Source organism: Poeciliopsis prolifica, unplaced genomic scaffold, assembly GCF_027474105.1.
Source record: "Poeciliopsis prolifica strain line A6 unplaced genomic scaffold, Auburn_PproV2 SCAFFOLD044, whole genome shotgun sequence".
NCBI classification, from domain to species: domain Eukaryota; kingdom Metazoa; phylum Chordata; class Actinopteri; order Cyprinodontiformes; family Poeciliidae; genus Poeciliopsis; species Poeciliopsis prolifica.
Window position 1 is genome coordinate 4,221,373 of NW_026562419.1, and position 16,128 is coordinate 4,237,500.

Sequence of the window (16,128 nt, forward strand, 5' to 3'; positions counted from 1 at the left end):
AACAGCTGTAAACACACTAAACAGTTTCTGATTTTCTACAAATATTACTCTCCGAGACAAGCTTGCCTTGTAAATATATTAAATATATTTCCATGGGTGGGCCATATTTACAGCTGTGTTGTCCAAGCCTTTCCCCAAATGAGGAGAAACTAAAGTTTAAAAGCTTTACATTGTACAAATCTAGAACAAAAACATTTAGTTTTATGCCTCAATAATCTCACCAAACATGGAGGAAAAACATTTAGTCTGCTGGCTAATATTACTTTGATTAGTTAATTTCAGTTGGGTGTTTCATGCAGGTCTTTATGCAGGTGGGTGGTCACATGTTTGTTAGCAGTCTACTCAGCCAGTCTACTCAGTCTACTCAGTCAGTCTGCAGGTCTCCAAACACCAGCAGAGCTCCTGTGTTTGTATCACGCTTCACCTGCAACCATGGTATAAACAAAGAACTGCATCGTTGATTTCTGATGAGTTTCAAACCCACAACCCAGAAACCCGCGGCGCTACTTTAGTTAATTTCATTTGTGAATCTTGATATTTAACTCATCAAACGAATATTTAATGATTTCCAAGCTGCTTCTTTTACATTTTAAACATCCAACTTTGATCCAATGGGGAACCAGAGGAGCTGAATGTGGACCGAACTGGACCCGGCTGCTCCAGGCTCACCAGCAGGTCCGGCGGGTCGGTTCTGAAACCAGGAATATTCCAGCAGAAAACATGGAGGACAAACTGGAGACGGCGAACTGTCAGGGAGAAACCGACCAATCACAGCTCAGCTTACTAAAACTTTATTCAGTTCCTTGAAACAAATAACTTAGAGCGGTTTGTTCTGCGTCCTCCAGACAGAACCGGTCCAGAACCAGAACCTCACAGCTAAACATTTACAACAGTATAAAACCCTCTAGCGTTGCCCCGGTAACCGTAAAGTCTAAACATCCCATAAATAATAACGATCGTCCAATCAGAACCTCTTTGGGTCAAATGGTGATTGGATGCTGGAGCGTCACCATGGTAACTTGCTGGAGGTCACTATGGTGACAGAGCGCCCCCTGATGAGTTAAAGTCCTGAACACACACACACACACACACCTGGAGACTCAGGTACAGCAGCACAGTGACCTCTGATTAAAGACTCTTATTGTGAAAAGCTCGGCCGCGATGCGTTCAGGGCCGGGAAGTGTGACGTGTTTTTCTGTCCGTTTGATGGCGATGATGCGTTCAGGTCCACCACCACGACTCACGCCCCCCTGGGGTCATCAGGGGTCGACGAAGGACACCATGATGTAGCGGGTGCCCTGGGTGGTGGGCAGGCCCTCGTGGTAGTGGGTGAGGCGGCCGGGGTGCATGAAGGACCAGCCCTTCCTGGGAGACTCCACCTTACAGTCGTAGCGCAGGAACCGGCAGCCTCCGCCCTGCGAAACACAGGAACCACAGGGTCAGACAGAGGTCAGACAGAGGTCAGATAGAGGTCAGACAGAGGTCGGGTCAGATAGGGGTCAGACAGAGGTCGGGTCAGACAGAGGTCGGGTCAGACAGAGGTCGGGTCAGACAGAGGTCGGGTCAGACAGAGGTCGGGTACCTGGTAGTCGATGCCCTTCCTGTTCAGCGCGATGTTGATGGTGAAGGTGGACGAGTCGTGATGCGGCCGCAGAGACGGCTGCTCGTCTGGACGGTACCGGACCACAAAGTTCATGATGGAGTGGGCCTGTGGGGGATTAGCATGCTAGCTTAAAGTTAGCATTACAATGCTAGCATTTATAGAGAATCACGCTAACATCAGCATGCTAATGCAGCTCTTTGTAGCTTTAGCATGCTAATGACAACATGGTGACATTTAGCTGCAGCAGCAGCTAGCTTGGGTCATTTATTACAGCGATATTATGGACATATTTTGATAAAGCTAAAGTTAGCATTAGCCTGCGGAGTGGACGTTTCAGCTAAAATAATGATGGGTTTCTTTTCCCTTTGAGGTGGGAACTAAATACGACCCAGCATGGATACAAACAGAACCAAAACCGTTTAAAATAAGAGGAAAGAACAAAATATCTGCTCTGATCTAAACCCGGTAGTGAAACGATGGGCCAGTTCAGGAAACACTTTAAACTCATTTCCTCTTATGTCTGATTGCATTCATCATGTTTTAAACCTTCTTTCTGTTGAGGACGGCTGTTCTGGTGAACTGCCAGGACGCCGCTTCCCCTCTTGCTGCTGCTTTATGCTCTGCCTGCTACAGATGAGAACCAGGTGGAGTCAATCTCCTGGCAATAGGAAACATGTATTTAGGTGTGGCTGACCTCTGACTCTTGTTTGAGAGAGTGAGAGGCACAGCATGAGTGACAAACAGTGCTGATCACATGCAAACTGTGCAAATCTTTAAAAAACTGTGAAGGGCAGCCGGGAAGCTCGTAGTACTGTTTCACATGGACTCTGACTGTTTGATTGTTTTAATGAAAAAAAAAAAAGTATATATATTTATATCCACTTGATGTTTATTAGTTAAAGCAGAACAAATATTGATAGAGAATGCTAATTTATTTGTTTAATTTTACTATAAAATGCTTAATATTTATTATACTGTAGAATTAAATGATTTAAATCAGTGGAGATGTATTTTGAGTTTTCACAGTGTATTTGTCCTGTTGAGTTCACAATGTAATTTAGATGTTTTTGTTTCTTTTGAGGGTTTTCGCCTGTATGATTGGAGCATCATATAAAAATAAATCTAACTAAAATGAAGACTCCTTGAGTGAACCCCAGTTATATTTCACAAATAAGATAATCCTTTTCAAGTTGGGAATGCACAGTGAAATCAAACCAGGAGAAACTTGGCAGTGAAAACCCGCAGTCTAAAGACTGGAGGGAAACTAAGAGTTGTTGGCTGGACCAAACGTGTCCTCAAAGAGACAAGTCAAGATTGTTTGCCCTGCTGCTAAAATCAAAATGGCTGACTCAGTAGTGTTAGAGCAGTTGAAGAGTGCTAGAGCAACAGTGAAGCGTCAATTCTCCCGTTTAGCCAATAATGCGCTACGAATGCACACAATGATGTCTGAGGAAGAGCTCAGGGACAAATTCACAAAGCTCACAGTAGAAGCCAGTAAAGTCCTTGAAGCCAATGATGATGTTGCAGAACAATATGCTGCTGAAAGACCAGATCCAGAGGTGTTAAGTGAACAACAAAAGGCTGATTTGGATAAAACAACCACAGAATGTGAGAAAAAAATGTAAGAGCTAAAAAATCTAATACAAAAGACATTATGGGAAAATTTTGGGGAATATGAACTGACACAAGCTATAACAACTGCAGAGTCACACGCAGATTATGTGAGCACTGTGAATCCAAGTAAAAGCACAGATGCATATGGGTTCATGATAGAGCATCTGCAAGAACTTGTAAAGACAGCAAAGGCAGTGCATAAACATTGGAAGTGCTGGGCTCCTCATGCAGAGCAACATCAGTTTCAGAGTCGTATCAGAGCTCTTGAGACCATTTTACCAAAACTAACTTTAAGAAAAGCAGAATTTATTGAAGAACAAACCATAGAAGGGACCAAAAGGTTAAGCACTTCTATGAGTTTTCCTGTGGCCCCAGCCATTAAACTAAAGCCTGCTGCTCTACCAAAATTCACTGGGGTGTGTAGAGGGTTTTATCAGTGGAAGAAAGATTGGGAAGCGCTCCAGATGCAGGGAGAACCTACTGGATCAAAAGAGGTTAAAAAGTATCATCTTCTCGATAGTGTGGATGAGAAAATAGTACGAGACCATCGTCTCACAACTTACACAACAGCTGATGAATATTCCGGGTTCTAGAGAATCGCTTTGGAAATAAAACAACTATTGCCCTGGAAATAGTGGAGGAGCTTCAAAAAGTTCCACCAGTTAAAGGCAACCAGCCCAGGAAGATTGTTGAGCTAATTCAAACTGTTGAAAAGGCTCTGACAGATCTTGAAGAGCTTGGTGCAACTGGTGCTATAAAGAATCCCCTTATAACAAAAGCAATAGAGAGTAAACTTCCAGACAGCCTGAAGAAGGAATGGCTTCTCCATATAGCCAGTAAAGGGACTGAGGCTGAACATGACAAAAGATTTGACTACCTCCTGAAATTTCTTCAAGGTCAAGAAGCAATTTATGAAAAGCTGGATCAATTGAAGGATGAGGAGTCAAAACCAAGGTCTGAATCACGGCAAGCCCGAACCAGAACTTCTATTCAGTCAACAAACATGTCTCAAGGATGTGTTGTTTGTGGAGACGGGAAACAGAAAAAGGCTGTATTTCTGTAGAAAGTTTTGTATGCTCAAGCTGCCAGAAAAGAAGGAAGCTGTCTTTTGATTCAATGATTCAGTCATTGTGAATCATTGAGATTCACAATGAGTATGAGAACTGTAAAACTGAATTTCTGTGCAGATCAGACTGCAAGGAGCAACACTCTGCAGAGCACCATTATTATCTCTGTCCAAGGGCAGATGTGGCCCGAGAGCATTCTATCCAGAGGCGCAAAGACACTACAGTGGGAGGTGATGCGGCAGGCCACTACACCCAAGCTCAAGAAGATTTCATTAAAGGCCTCCCACCTGAACAGGCAGAAAAGTGTCGTCATGTCTTTTGTAATGCAGTGGCTAAAAAATCATGTGTCCAATCAGCCCAACCTTCTAGCAAAGAATGGTTTGGTGGAGTGGCCTGTCATCATGATGCTATTGAGGTCACAGCTAATGCAGGACAAAAGATTGGGACTCTAATTGATCTAGCATCAGACACCAACTATATAACACATGATGCAGCCGATCAATTAAACCTGAGAAGTGAAGCCATAACCCTGGTTGTCCACGGTGTAGGAGGAATGAAAGTTCAAGTTACCACAAGACGGTACCTCCTAAAGATCCGGGTCAGAACAGAAAGGGGAAACTTCAAGTCCCACCAACTCCTCTGCTATGGTTTGGACAGCATTGCAGACATCCATCAACATGTAACTGAGAAAGCACTTCAAAAGTTCTTCCCAGACATCCCTTTAGTGAACTCATGAGACCAAGACAGATACAGCTGTTAATAAGTCACAAAGAAGGTCGGCTGGTTCCACAGAAGATACGTGCTGTAGGAGATCTTGTATTATGGGATGGACCACTGGGAAAGACAGTCGCAGGAACACCCTGAGCTGTTTGAAGAGGCTACATTCACAGCACACCAATCCAGAACCCACTTTGCCCGGTCAATGAGAACCGCTGCAGTGAAGTACAAAGAGCATGTGTGCTCCTCATCTACCATCAAACATTTTAGCTCTGCAGCTACCACTCGTGATTTCCTTGAATGGTGGAAGTGGGACAGCATTGGTGCTGCTTGCACCCCAAAATGTGGAGGGTGCCGCTGTGGCAACTGCCAGCCCGGTGGCAAAGAAATGACCTTGGCTGAAGAAAGAGAATTAGAAGTGGTAAGAGTGGACTGACATATGCTGGTGCTGATGACCACAGCGATAATCCCCATTGGCATGCAAGCTATCCATGGCTTGAGGAGCCCTCCACATTACCAAACAACAAAAAAGCAGTGGAGGCAACTTTTCTCAGAACGAAGAAACAACTAGCCAAGGAACCACTGTGGAAAAAGGCTTACAGTGCTCAAGTTCATGAAATGGTTGACCGACAGGCTGCAAAAAAGCTGACTGAAGAGGTTTTAAACACCTGGAAAGGACCTGTCTGGTATATAAGCCATCTCATCGCTCCCAATCCACATTCTGTTACAACCCCTGTGAGACTCGTCTGGAACAGCAGTCAAAAGTATAAAGGCCAAAGTCTAAATGATCTGCTGTTGAAAGGTCCTGATGTCCTCCTCAAGTTCCACCAGGGGTCTTATGCTGCTCTGGGAGACATCAGAAAAATGTACGATTCTGTCTGGCTTGAGGAGCGGGAAGTCCATCTGCATCGCTTCTTGTGGCGTGATTCAGAGGATGAGGAGTTGGAGGAGTATGCAATTACACGGGTAAACATTGGGGACAAACCAGCAGGTTGTATAGCACAACTCGCCATGAGAGAGACAGCTAACCTTCCTCAATTCAGCAGCATGAAAGATGAACATCAAGTATTGCATGAACACAGCTACGTTGATGACATATTAACATCCCACAACTGCCGCAAAAGACTTAAGGTCATCACAAAGAATGTAGAGTTGATTCTAAAAGCAGGAGGATTTGAGCTGAAACCATGGGTCTTCTCTGGCAAAAATAAGGAAGAGAAACTGGGGACATCACCACAGATGATTGTCCTGCCAAATCAACTGAAGGAGGAGAACAATAAGGCACTTGGCCTTGGTTACATCGCAAATGAAGACAAGTTGCACGTCATGGTGAGAATCAATTTCTCCAAGCGAAAGAAAAAATGAGACTTGGCCAAGACTTGCTGCTAGAGGAAGTGCGGATAAAGACACCACACCCATTGACACGGCGTGAACTGTTGAGTCAAGTAGCTGGGTTATATGACCCAATCGGCCTGACAACACCAGCAAAGCAAAAAGGGGCCATTTTGGTCCGAAGAGCATTCCAAGAGGCAAAACCAAATTGTAACATTGTCAGAGAGACATGGGACCTTCCCTTATCTGATGATCTCCACAGAGATGCGGTTGATCTATTTGAGGAGTATGTACAGCTAAGTAAAATTGCATTTCCAAGAGCTCTTACTCCTCCAGATGTCACTACTCAACCCATTGCAATTACCTTTTCAGATGGCAGTGAAAACTCATATGGTGCTGTTCTCTACTTACGGTGGAACTGCTGCAAACAGATAACAGTTCGACTAGTGGAGTCAAAAGCAAAGTTGACGCCTCTAAACCAGAATGCGGATGCAGTCAAAGCAGAGCTTTGTGGTGCGGTCTTTGCAAGTCGTCTTAAAAAATATTATGAGCAGCATGCCCATATCAAGATCAGCCAGTGGTACCATTTGTTGGACAGTCAAACAATTCTTGGAGCCATTCAGCGTGAGAGTTATGGATTTCAAACCTTCTTCGCTAATAGAATAGGAGAAATTCAAAGCAGTACACAGTTACAAGACTGGTGGTGGATCCCTGGACAACTCAACATAGCCGACATCATCACTCGAGGAGCTGGACCAAGAGAACTCGATGTTAATTCAGAGTGGCAAGAAGGACCAAAATTTCTACACCTCCCTGAGTGTGAGTGGCCCATTATGTCTGCAAAAGAGGTATCTACTGCAGCTCGAGAAAGCATTAATAATATGCAAAAGAAGACATTTGCAGCAGCACTCACCAGAGCCCAAGCAAAGAAAGATAAAAGTTCTGGGCAAAGTTCTAAGCGGAGACCTCCTGCTGGAGCAGCTGTACAAAACTTGGTGGATGAAAGGCGGTTCAGTAGCCTAATGTCTCTGGTCAAGACTGTTTCTTTCATGTGGAGAGCTGCCAGAAAATGTATGTCTGGAAACAAGTCCATAAGCCACCAAAGTGGGAGGCTGTGCCAACAAGTGGAGTCATTACTGTTTCCGAACGACAGGATGTTGAGAGACATCTGTCTTGCTGCTCAAGAGGGGGTAACCTTTCCAGCTACCACTACAGACCGCCTGGTGGTGTACGAGAGGCAGCTGGATTATTAGTCTGTGGTGGGAGAATCCATTGTTTTGGAGACGACGGCATGGCAGTCCCCCTTCTACCATCTGATGCATGGGTCTCTAATTTGTTGGCTCGAGAGGCACACAATGAAAGAGTGGCTGCAACCCTGCTGAAAATGAGAAGAAAAGGCTGGGTCATTCGAGGGAGGAGAATTGCCAAAAAAGTAGTGGAAAACTGTCTTGTCTGCAAAAGTATAAAGCAAGAAGATGCCAACAAATAATGGGGGATTTACCTCCTGAAAGAACCAAACCTGCAGCCCCGTTTGAGTACACAGCAGTTGACCTCTTTGGACCATACCTTGTAAAGGATGGTGTCAAGAAAAGAGTCTCCATGAAAGTGTGGGGTGTTGTTTTCAGCTGCATGGCCAGCAGGGCTGTCCATGTAGACCTGGTAGACACGATGTCAACAGAGAGCTTTTTGATGACTTACCAACGATTCACTGCAGTTAGAGGACATCCAAAGAAGATCTGGTCTGATCCAGGAACACATTTCATTGGTGTCAAGTCTGTATTAAAAGAGCTGTATCAGTTCCTGGATTCCCAAGACAAAGGTGCAATAGAGGAGATATTTGCTCAAAAAGGCACCCAATGGGAGTGGATAATTAATCCAGCTGACTCGCCTCATCGCAATGGAGCTGCTGAAGCTGACGTCCGCATCATTAAGAAGGCACTGCAGCGTTTGGGCACCAACACTGGCCTCAATTACAATGAGCTTCAGACTACATTCCAACTTGCTGCTAATCTCGCCAACGAACGTCCTATTGATGCCCAGGTGCAGAGCCGTGAAGATTGCATCTTGTATGTATCACCCAACTCACTCCTCTTAGGACGGGCCTCTCCAAACGGTGACATCAGAACATTCGACTTTGCAAGCTACCCGTATAAAAGACTCAGAGAGATGCAGCATCATATCAATAGATTCTGGAGACCATGGAGCCAGCTTTCTGGTCCAAACTTATTTGTGAGAAACAAATTGCACACATTACATTGAAATGTCACAGCTGGCGATATTGTTTGGCTATGTGACCAAAATGCAGTGCGGGGCCAATTCAAGTTAGGACGAGTTGTGAGCGTCAACTCGGATGCAAAGGGCATTGTACAGGATGTGAATGTCAAAGTCATCCAAAGCTCCTGCATTCCTGTGACAAGACTCATCCCAAGCCAGCCTTAGTCTGGAGTCCTAAAAGAACCTGCACAAACTACAGTCCTGCATAGAGATGTTCGGTGCCTGGTGGTTCTATTGCCCAGTGGAGGAACAAATATAAAAACTGGCAGTTCACAGGAATTTATTCTGCGATTTCTCCATCGATTCCTTGGAAACAGATCGAGTGGAGGTGTTTCCTGGTGAACTGCCAGGACGCCTCTCACCCTCTTGCTGCTTCTTTATGCTCTGCCTGCTACAGATGAGAACCAGGTGGAGTCAATCTCCTGGCAATCGGAAAAGTGTATTTTAGGATGTGGCTGACCTCTGACTCTTGTTTGAGAGAGTGAGAGGCACAGCATGAGTGACAAACAGTGCTGATCACATGCAAGGTGCATACTGTGCAAATCTTAAAAAAACTGTGAAGGACAGCCGGTAAGCTCCTAATATTGTTTTACATGGACTCTAACTGTTTGATTGTTTAATGAAAAAAAAATTATATATTTATATGCACTTGGTGTTTATTAGTTAAAGCAGAACAAATATTGATAGAGAATGCTAATTTATTTGTGTAATTTTACTATAAAATGCTTAATATTTATTATACTGTAGAATTAAATGATTTAAATCAGTGGAGATGTATTTTGAGTTTTCACAGTGTATTTGTCCTGTTGAGTTCACAATGTAATTTAGATGTTTCTGTTTCTTTTGAGGGTTTTCACCTGTATGATTGGAGCATCATATAAAAATAAATCTAACTAAAATGAAGACTCCTTGAGTGAACCCCAGTTATATTTCACAAAAAAGATGATCCTTTTCAAGTTGGGAATGCACAGTGAAATCAAACCAGGAGAAACTTGACAACGGCCGTTCCTACAGCGCCGGACTCACTCGCTTTCAGAACCTTTTAACCCGGTTGGGCTCCTACCTTACAGTAACACCTTCAGGCCCGGTTGGGCTCCTACCTTACAGTAACACCTTCAGGCCCGGTTGGGCTCCTACCTTACAGTAACACCTTCAGGCCCGGTTGGGCTCCTACCTTACAGTAACACCTTCAGGCCCGGTTGGGCTCCTACCTTACAGTAACACCTCCAGGCCCGATTGGGCTCCTACCTTACAGTGACACCTTCAGGCCCGGTTGGGCTCCTACCTTACAGTAACACCTTCAGGCCCGGTTGGGCTCCTACCTTACAGTAACACCTTCAGGCCCGGTTGGGCTCCTACCTTGGGGTAGTATCCAGGGTAGAGCTTCTCGGTGACGGGGGCGATGTAGTCCTTGAGGAACTTGAGCCACTCCTTCTCGAAGCCGACCTGGTTCATGTGGATGTCCACGGTGGGGACGTTCTCGTAGCCGCCGGCCAGACGCTCGTCCTGGAGGGACAGAACCAGAACCTGTCAGAACCCCTGAGGAACCTCCTGGCTCTCAGGGAGCGGCGGTACCTTGTGGGACCCTCCGGACCACTGGCCGAAGTCCTCCATGGTCTCCACCATGTGATCACACATCTTCTCAGAGAAAGCTGGAAACCAGTAGACATCTGGACAGGGCTGGAGGACACAGCAGAGGACATTAGAGACCCAGTTTACACCAGAACCGCCTGGCTCAGGCCCACAGGCCCAGTCCGGTTCCCGCTCCAGTACCTGCTCCACCACGCCGCTGCCCTCCTCAAAGATCTTGGAGTAGTTCTCGTGGATGTACTTCTCCCGCCAGTCCTGCAGGGACAGAGACAGACAGACTCAGTCCCAGCCGCCCCACCAGAACCCGGCGGACCTCCGGTCCGGTTCTGACCAGCGGGTTGTCGAAGATCTGCCACATGTCCGGGTGGAGTCTGGACGTGTTGAAGGTGGCGGACGCCACCAGCCGGCCGAACTCGTCTCGGTTGGAGACGAACATGAAGACGCCCTGAGGACACACGGTGGCGCCGGTGAGTCGGTCCAGAGGAATCGGACCGGGTTCCGGTACTAAGCCTGCGGCGTTACCTGGTCCCTGATGGTTCTGCAGAACACCATGTCCGGGTCCATTCCTTCGTCCACAAACAGGCTGACCTGGGACAGTTTGGACCGCAGGACGCTGCCCTTCACCAGGTAGACCTGGGTGATGTAGGGGACGTTCCAGAGCCCGCTGGGGACAGAGACCGGGTCAGAACCTGGGTTGGAACCGGTCCCAACAAATACTGGGTCGGAACCGGTCCCGACACAGGTTAGAACTGACATCACTTCCTGTCCAGTATCATCGGCTGCAGAAGCCCCGCCCACCATCAGAACCTGACCGTATGACCCAGACCTGCTGAGCAGAACCAGCGGTCCGGTCCGGTACCGTGGCGGCAGCAGCAGCACTTACACCCTCTTGCCCTGGACGATCTCGATGTAATCCTCGGAGCGCGAGTAGAACCCGTCCGGACTCAGAGCGCCCCAGAAGTTGCTCCACAGTTTGCCGTGTTTGGACAGCATGGGGGCGATGACGGACCTGGGGCGGAACACGGAAACCCGGTCAGAGCGGCCTCGACCTGGACAGAACCGGGCCGGACCAGAACCTACTTGTTCTCCTCTATGAGGATCCGGAGCGTGTCCGGGTTGGTCAGCGCCACGTCCGAGTCGATGCTGAAGAAGTAATCGCAGGCCGGGTTCTTCTGGCACGCCTCGCTGCACACAGACAGGGTTAGAGCCGACCAGAACCGGCACCGGCCCAGACCCGGTTCTGCACTCACATTGCCATGGTTCTGGCCTTCTCCTCTGGCAGGTTCTCCTCAGGTCCGACCAGAACCGCGTCAGGGAACAGAACCCTGTGGCGCTCCCAGAACCGCTGGATGTGTTGCTCATGGTACACGACCTGCAGGACAGGACGGGTCAGAACCAGAGCCAAAGCCGGGTCAGAACCGGAGCCGGGTCCAGAACCAGAACCGGAGCCGGGTCCAGAACCAGAACCGTACGTTGTTGTGGATGAAGAGCCGGATCCGGGTCTTGCTGTAGCTCATGGTGGCCAGACGCTCCAGGAACTCGTCCATGAAGGGAGTCGGATGTTCGATGAAGACGGCCAGGAAGACCAGAGGGAGGTCTGCGTCCTGCGGGGAGAGACAGTCAGAGAGGACCTCTATAGACCCCCCCCCCCCTGTAGACCTCCCCCAAACCTGTGCCCCCCCCTGTAGAGCCCCCCTCCCCCCCCTTACCTGGCGGTCGCCCAGCGACAGCAGGTCGTCGTCGCAGCCTCCACAGCCGTGTTCGTAGGTCCAGGCCGTTGGGACGTAGTTTCCCAGGTAGTTGAGCTGCAGCTGTGGACGGAGACAGGAGTTGCTATGGCAACGGTACAACTTCCTGTTGCCATCACAGCGGAGCCCTCTGATTGGCCGTTACCTTGGTGGGTCCGTTGCCGTGGATAACCACAGGAAGCGTGTCGTAGGCCACGTTCCTCACTCTGACCTTTGACCTCTCAAACTTCAGGACGACCTCGTCTGGGGAGAGAGAGCCGGGTCAGAACCAGCGAGGTCCGGTTCTGGACGGGTCCAGAACCGGAACAGAACCGTCCAGACTCACCGATGGCGCCGTTGAGGTTCTGGAAGATCTGGGATCGGTGGTCCAGAGTCATGTTGAACCGGGTCTGAAACACAGCACAGCATCAGTCGGGTTCTGTGCGGCCGCTGCCGCCTGCCGGCCCGGTTCTGACCCGGTTACCCTCTGCTTCTGGTCCAGGTAGATCCGGGTGTAGAACAGCTGGTCGTCGTCGTTGTCCCTGAACTTCCACTGCTGGACGATGGCGGCCAGGTCCGAGGAGAACCCGATGAATCCTGGACAGAACCGCAGGTCAGCGGACCAGAACCACAGAACCACAGAACCACAGAACCGCAGAACCACAGAACCTCACCTCCAGAGTTCAGGTAGCGCTTCCCAGAATGCACCTGGGGGTACTTGGAGGCCAGGCGCTGGTCGGGCCAGCAGAACCCCTCGGCAGAGAAAACGACCCGGTGGCCCAGAGAGGAGAACCGGGTCAGAAGCTCGTCTGGACCGGCCGCCAGAATCACATCGTAGCTGCAGAGACGAGCAGAGGCCCGGTTAGACAGAACCGGTCCCGGTCCAGTTTGAGCTGATAGAAGGAATATTTATTATTTTATTTTTCTGTATTTTATCGAGTCGCTGCCACTTTGAGCCAAAGCATCCCATAATGCCTCTGGCTGCAGGCTGGCTGCCATGGCGATCAGAGCATCACCGAGCAGCAATGAGGAAGAGGAGCAGATGAGGAAGAGGAGCAGCAATGAGGAAGAGGAGCAGCAATGAGGAAGAGGAGCAGCGATGAGGAAGAGGAGCAGATGAGGAAGAGGAGCAGAGATGAGGAAGAGGAGCAGCAATGAGGAAGAGGAGCAGATGAGGAAGAGGAGCAGAGATGATGAAGAGGAGCAGTGATGATGAAGAGGAGCAGCGATGAGGAAGAGGAGCAGAGGAAGAGGAGCAGAGATGAGGAAGAGGAGCAGATGAGGAAGAGGAGCAGAGATGAGGAAGAGGAGCAGATGAGGAAGAGGAGCAGAGATGATGAAGAGGAGCAGTGATGATGAAGAGGAGCAGCGATGAGGAAGAGGAGCAGATGAGGAAGAGGAGCAGAGATGAGGAAGAGGAGCAGTGATGATGAAGAGGAGCAGCGATGAGGAAGAGGAGCAGTGATGATGAAGAGGAGCAGTGATGATGAAGAGGAGCAGCGATGAGGAAGAGGAGCAGATGAGGAAGAGGAGCAGAGATGAGGAAGAGGAGCAGTGATGATGAAGAGGAGCAGCGATGAGGAAGAGGAGCAGAGATGATGAAGAGGAGCAGAGATGAGGAAGAGGAGCAGATGAGGAAGAGGAGCAGAGATGAGGAAGAGGAGCAATGAGGAAGAGCAGAGATGAGGAAGAGGAGCAGAGATGATGAAGAGGAGCAGATGATGAAGAGGAGCAGAGATGAGGAAGAGGAGCAATGAGGAAGAGGAGCAGCAATGAGGAAGAGGAGCAGCGATGAGGAAGAGGAGCAGCGATGAAGGCTACCTGTCCACGAACATGACGACCAGCTGCTGGTCCTCTGAATGCTTCAGCAGCTCCTCCTTCAGCCACCTGACCTTCTGACCTCCGCCCACCGTCCGGGCCACGTCTCCGCCCTTCCACTCCTCCCCGAGGCCCAGCACCTGCCAGAGGTCAGCGGGGTCAGAGGTCAGCAGGGGTCAGAGGTCAGCAGGGGTCAGAGGTCAGCGGGGGTCAGCCGGCCCAGAGTTCTGGTTCTGGTCTCACCTTCAGGCTGTAGTTGAACTGCGCCGCCGTTTTCATGAAGCGCCTGAAACCGTCCGTCTCCTCCGTTGCTGCGGTAACGACCAGCAGGTTTTCTACAGCAGAGACACAGAGAGTCAGTCTGGATGCTGCAGGTCTAGATGCTGCAGGTCTAGATGCTGCAGGTCTGGATGCTGCAGGTCTGGATGCTGCAGGTCTGGATGCTGCAGGTCTGGATGCTGCAGGTCTAGATGCTGCAGGTCTAGATGCTGCAGGTCTATATGCTGCAGGTCTAGATGCTGTAGGTCTAGATGCTGTAGGTCTAGATGCTGCAGGTCTAGATGCTGCAGGTCTATATGCTGCAGGTCTAGATGCTGTAGGTCTAGATGCTGCAGGTCTAGATGCTGCAGGTCTAGATGCTGCAGGTCTAGATGCTGCAGGTCTAGATGCTGCGGGTCTATATGCTGCAGGTCTAGATGCTGTAGGTCTAGATGCTGCAGGTCTAGATGCTGCAGGTCTAGATGCTGTAGGTCTAGATGCTGCAGGTCTAGATGCTGCAGGTCTAGATGCTGCAGGTCTATATGCTGCAGGTCTAGATGATGCAGGTCTGGATGCTGTAGGTCTAGATGCTGCAGGTCTAGATGCTGTAGGTCTAGATGCTGCAGGTCTAGATGCTGTAGGTCTAGATGCTGCAGGTCTAGATGCTGCAGGTCTAGATGCTGCAGGTCTAGATGCTGCAGGTCTAGATGCTGCAGGTCTATATGCTGCAGGTCTAGATGCTGCAGATATAGATGCTGCAGATATAAATGCTGCAGGTCTAGAGCTGATCCTCCATTCTGATTGGCTGCTGGAGGCCCCGCCCACACCTGGAGCTGACCCCTGATCTTCTGCGTAAAGTTTTCACATTCGTTTCATAACCTCTGACCTGAATGCTCAGTACTGATAGAAGGAAGAGGAGGAGCAGGTGAATAACACCTGGTTGTCCTGCAGCTCCAGTTTCTCTGCTCTGAATGTCTGAAACCAGAAACCTGCTGAGGAAGAGGAGGAGGAGGAAGAGGAGGAAGGCTGATCTGACCCAGAATCAGCTGCTCTACTGTCCTCCAGGTGATCTGCTGGAACCAGTAGAACCAGTAGAACCAGTAGAACCAGAGCCTGATGGATCTCTGCTCAGCATCAGTAATTATTCTCACTTATTATTCACCTGTTTACTTATTATTATTATTATTATTATTATTATTATTATGTTAAAACAACAAAATAAGAAACAATTCATCTCTGAATTAGGGGTTGCCATGGTAACAGTGATCCATCTGATCAATCATCATTACGGTTAAAGATTTTTAGAGGTCCAGAATGGTTCTGGAGAGGTCCAGAACGGTTCTGGAGAGTCCAGAATGGTTCTGGAGAGTCCAGAATGGTTCTGGACCTTCAGGGGAGATCCGTCCTGAAAGCAGAACTTTCTGCCTCCTGGTCATAATCTCCTCCATCTTCACTGAGTTGTGATTTAATCCTTTTCTTTCCTGCTTCAGGTTCATTAATAATCTCTCCAGTCTCAGTTGATCTGGATCCGCTGGATCTCCGGATCTCCAGCGGATCCAGCGGCTCTCCGCTCTCCTTCTGACCGACCCCAGCAGCCGCGGAGCGGCCTTACCTGCTGAGAGCTGCCGCTGTTCGGCCCACGCGGCGCTGAGGAACCAGACGGCGGCGAGCCACAGAAGCCGATTGGACGCCATGTGTTCCGCTTTGTGACCCGGTTAGAACCGGCTCGGTTCGGCAGAACAGAACCGTTAGTTTATCCGCTTCTACTCGGGACTCTTTCAGCTTCCTGCCGTCCAAATCTCGCGATGCCTCAGCAACGAGACGTCCCAACATCAACACAGACCGCAGTGCTCGCGGTTCAGCCAATCAGCGGGCAGAATGTTTGAGTGACGCGGCGCTGAGCCAATCAGCGGCCGACAGATGGACTCGGTGGGAGATATGGGTTCTGTTCACATTTGTCCAACTGGAGAAACTTCGTGAAAAGACCTGAGTCTGTGCCACGTGTGTCCACGGAGAGAGTGGGTTCAATGAGAACACCAACACGTAGAGCAGCATTTATCGATTATCTATTATGTATAGAGTCCGTTAATGAAACAATAGAAATCAGTTTAATCTCTTGAATTTCACA

The 16,128-nt window shown here is 49.0% G+C and overlaps 3 protein-coding genes across 3 annotated transcripts in view; 2 read left to right on the forward strand and 1 right to left on the reverse strand.

The window, feature by feature from the left end:
- Positions 1 to 775: 775 nt before the first annotated feature.
- LOC129376666 (multifunctional procollagen lysine hydroxylase and glycosyltransferase LH3-like) lies at positions 776 to 15,798 on the reverse strand. Its single transcript, XM_055056254.1, has 19 exons — positions 15,613 to 15,798; positions 13,986 to 14,077; positions 13,746 to 13,882; positions 12,599 to 12,762; positions 12,409 to 12,521; positions 12,271 to 12,334; positions 12,091 to 12,188; positions 11,907 to 12,008; positions 11,670 to 11,801; positions 11,448 to 11,569; positions 11,278 to 11,382; positions 11,081 to 11,206; positions 10,720 to 10,861; positions 10,529 to 10,642; positions 10,381 to 10,452; positions 10,183 to 10,287; positions 9,967 to 10,113; positions 1,583 to 1,708; positions 776 to 1,415 (listed from the first exon to the last, which is right to left on the reverse strand). Exons 1-19 carry the CDS (start codon positions 15,692 to 15,694, stop codon positions 1,260 to 1,262), a joined length of 2,199 nt encoding a protein of 732 aa, XP_054912229.1. The 5' UTR covers positions 15,695 to 15,798; the 3' UTR covers positions 776 to 1,259.
- LOC129376446 (keratin-associated protein 4-4-like) lies at positions 14,138 to 14,884 on the forward strand. Its single transcript, XM_055056079.1, is given in 2 exon segments — positions 14,138 to 14,202; positions 14,252 to 14,884. Coding segments are annotated over 2 exon segments (615 nt in total). The 3' UTR covers positions 14,802 to 14,884.
- Positions 15,799 to 15,936: 138 nt separating the features above from the next.
- LOC129376667 (cytochrome b5 domain-containing protein 1-like) overlaps positions 15,937 to 16,128 on the forward strand; it is a 3,025-nt gene continuing 2,833 nt past the window's right edge. Inside the window, 1 exon segment of the mRNA XM_055056255.1 lies at positions 15,937 to 16,128. This exon segment is cut by the window's right edge and continues 466 nt beyond it. The gene's annotated coding sequence lies outside the window, so the exon portion shown is untranslated.

Bases quoted from the DNA above. Each gene is read 5' to 3' on its own strand.
- LOC129376666 (XM_055056254.1), bottom strand. From the start codon at position 15,694: ATGGCGTCCAATCGGCTTCTGTGGCTCGCCGCCGTCTGGTTCCTCAGC. The intron at 10,453-10,528 runs GTCAGAACCGGA...CTGTCCCTGCAG, and splicing joins AGATCTTCGACAACCCGCTG to GACTGGCGGGAGAAGTACAT. The intron at 10,288-10,380 runs GTACTGGAGCGG...TGTGTCCTCCAG, and splicing joins GCAGCGGCGTGGTGGAGCAG to CCCTGTCCAGATGTCTACTG.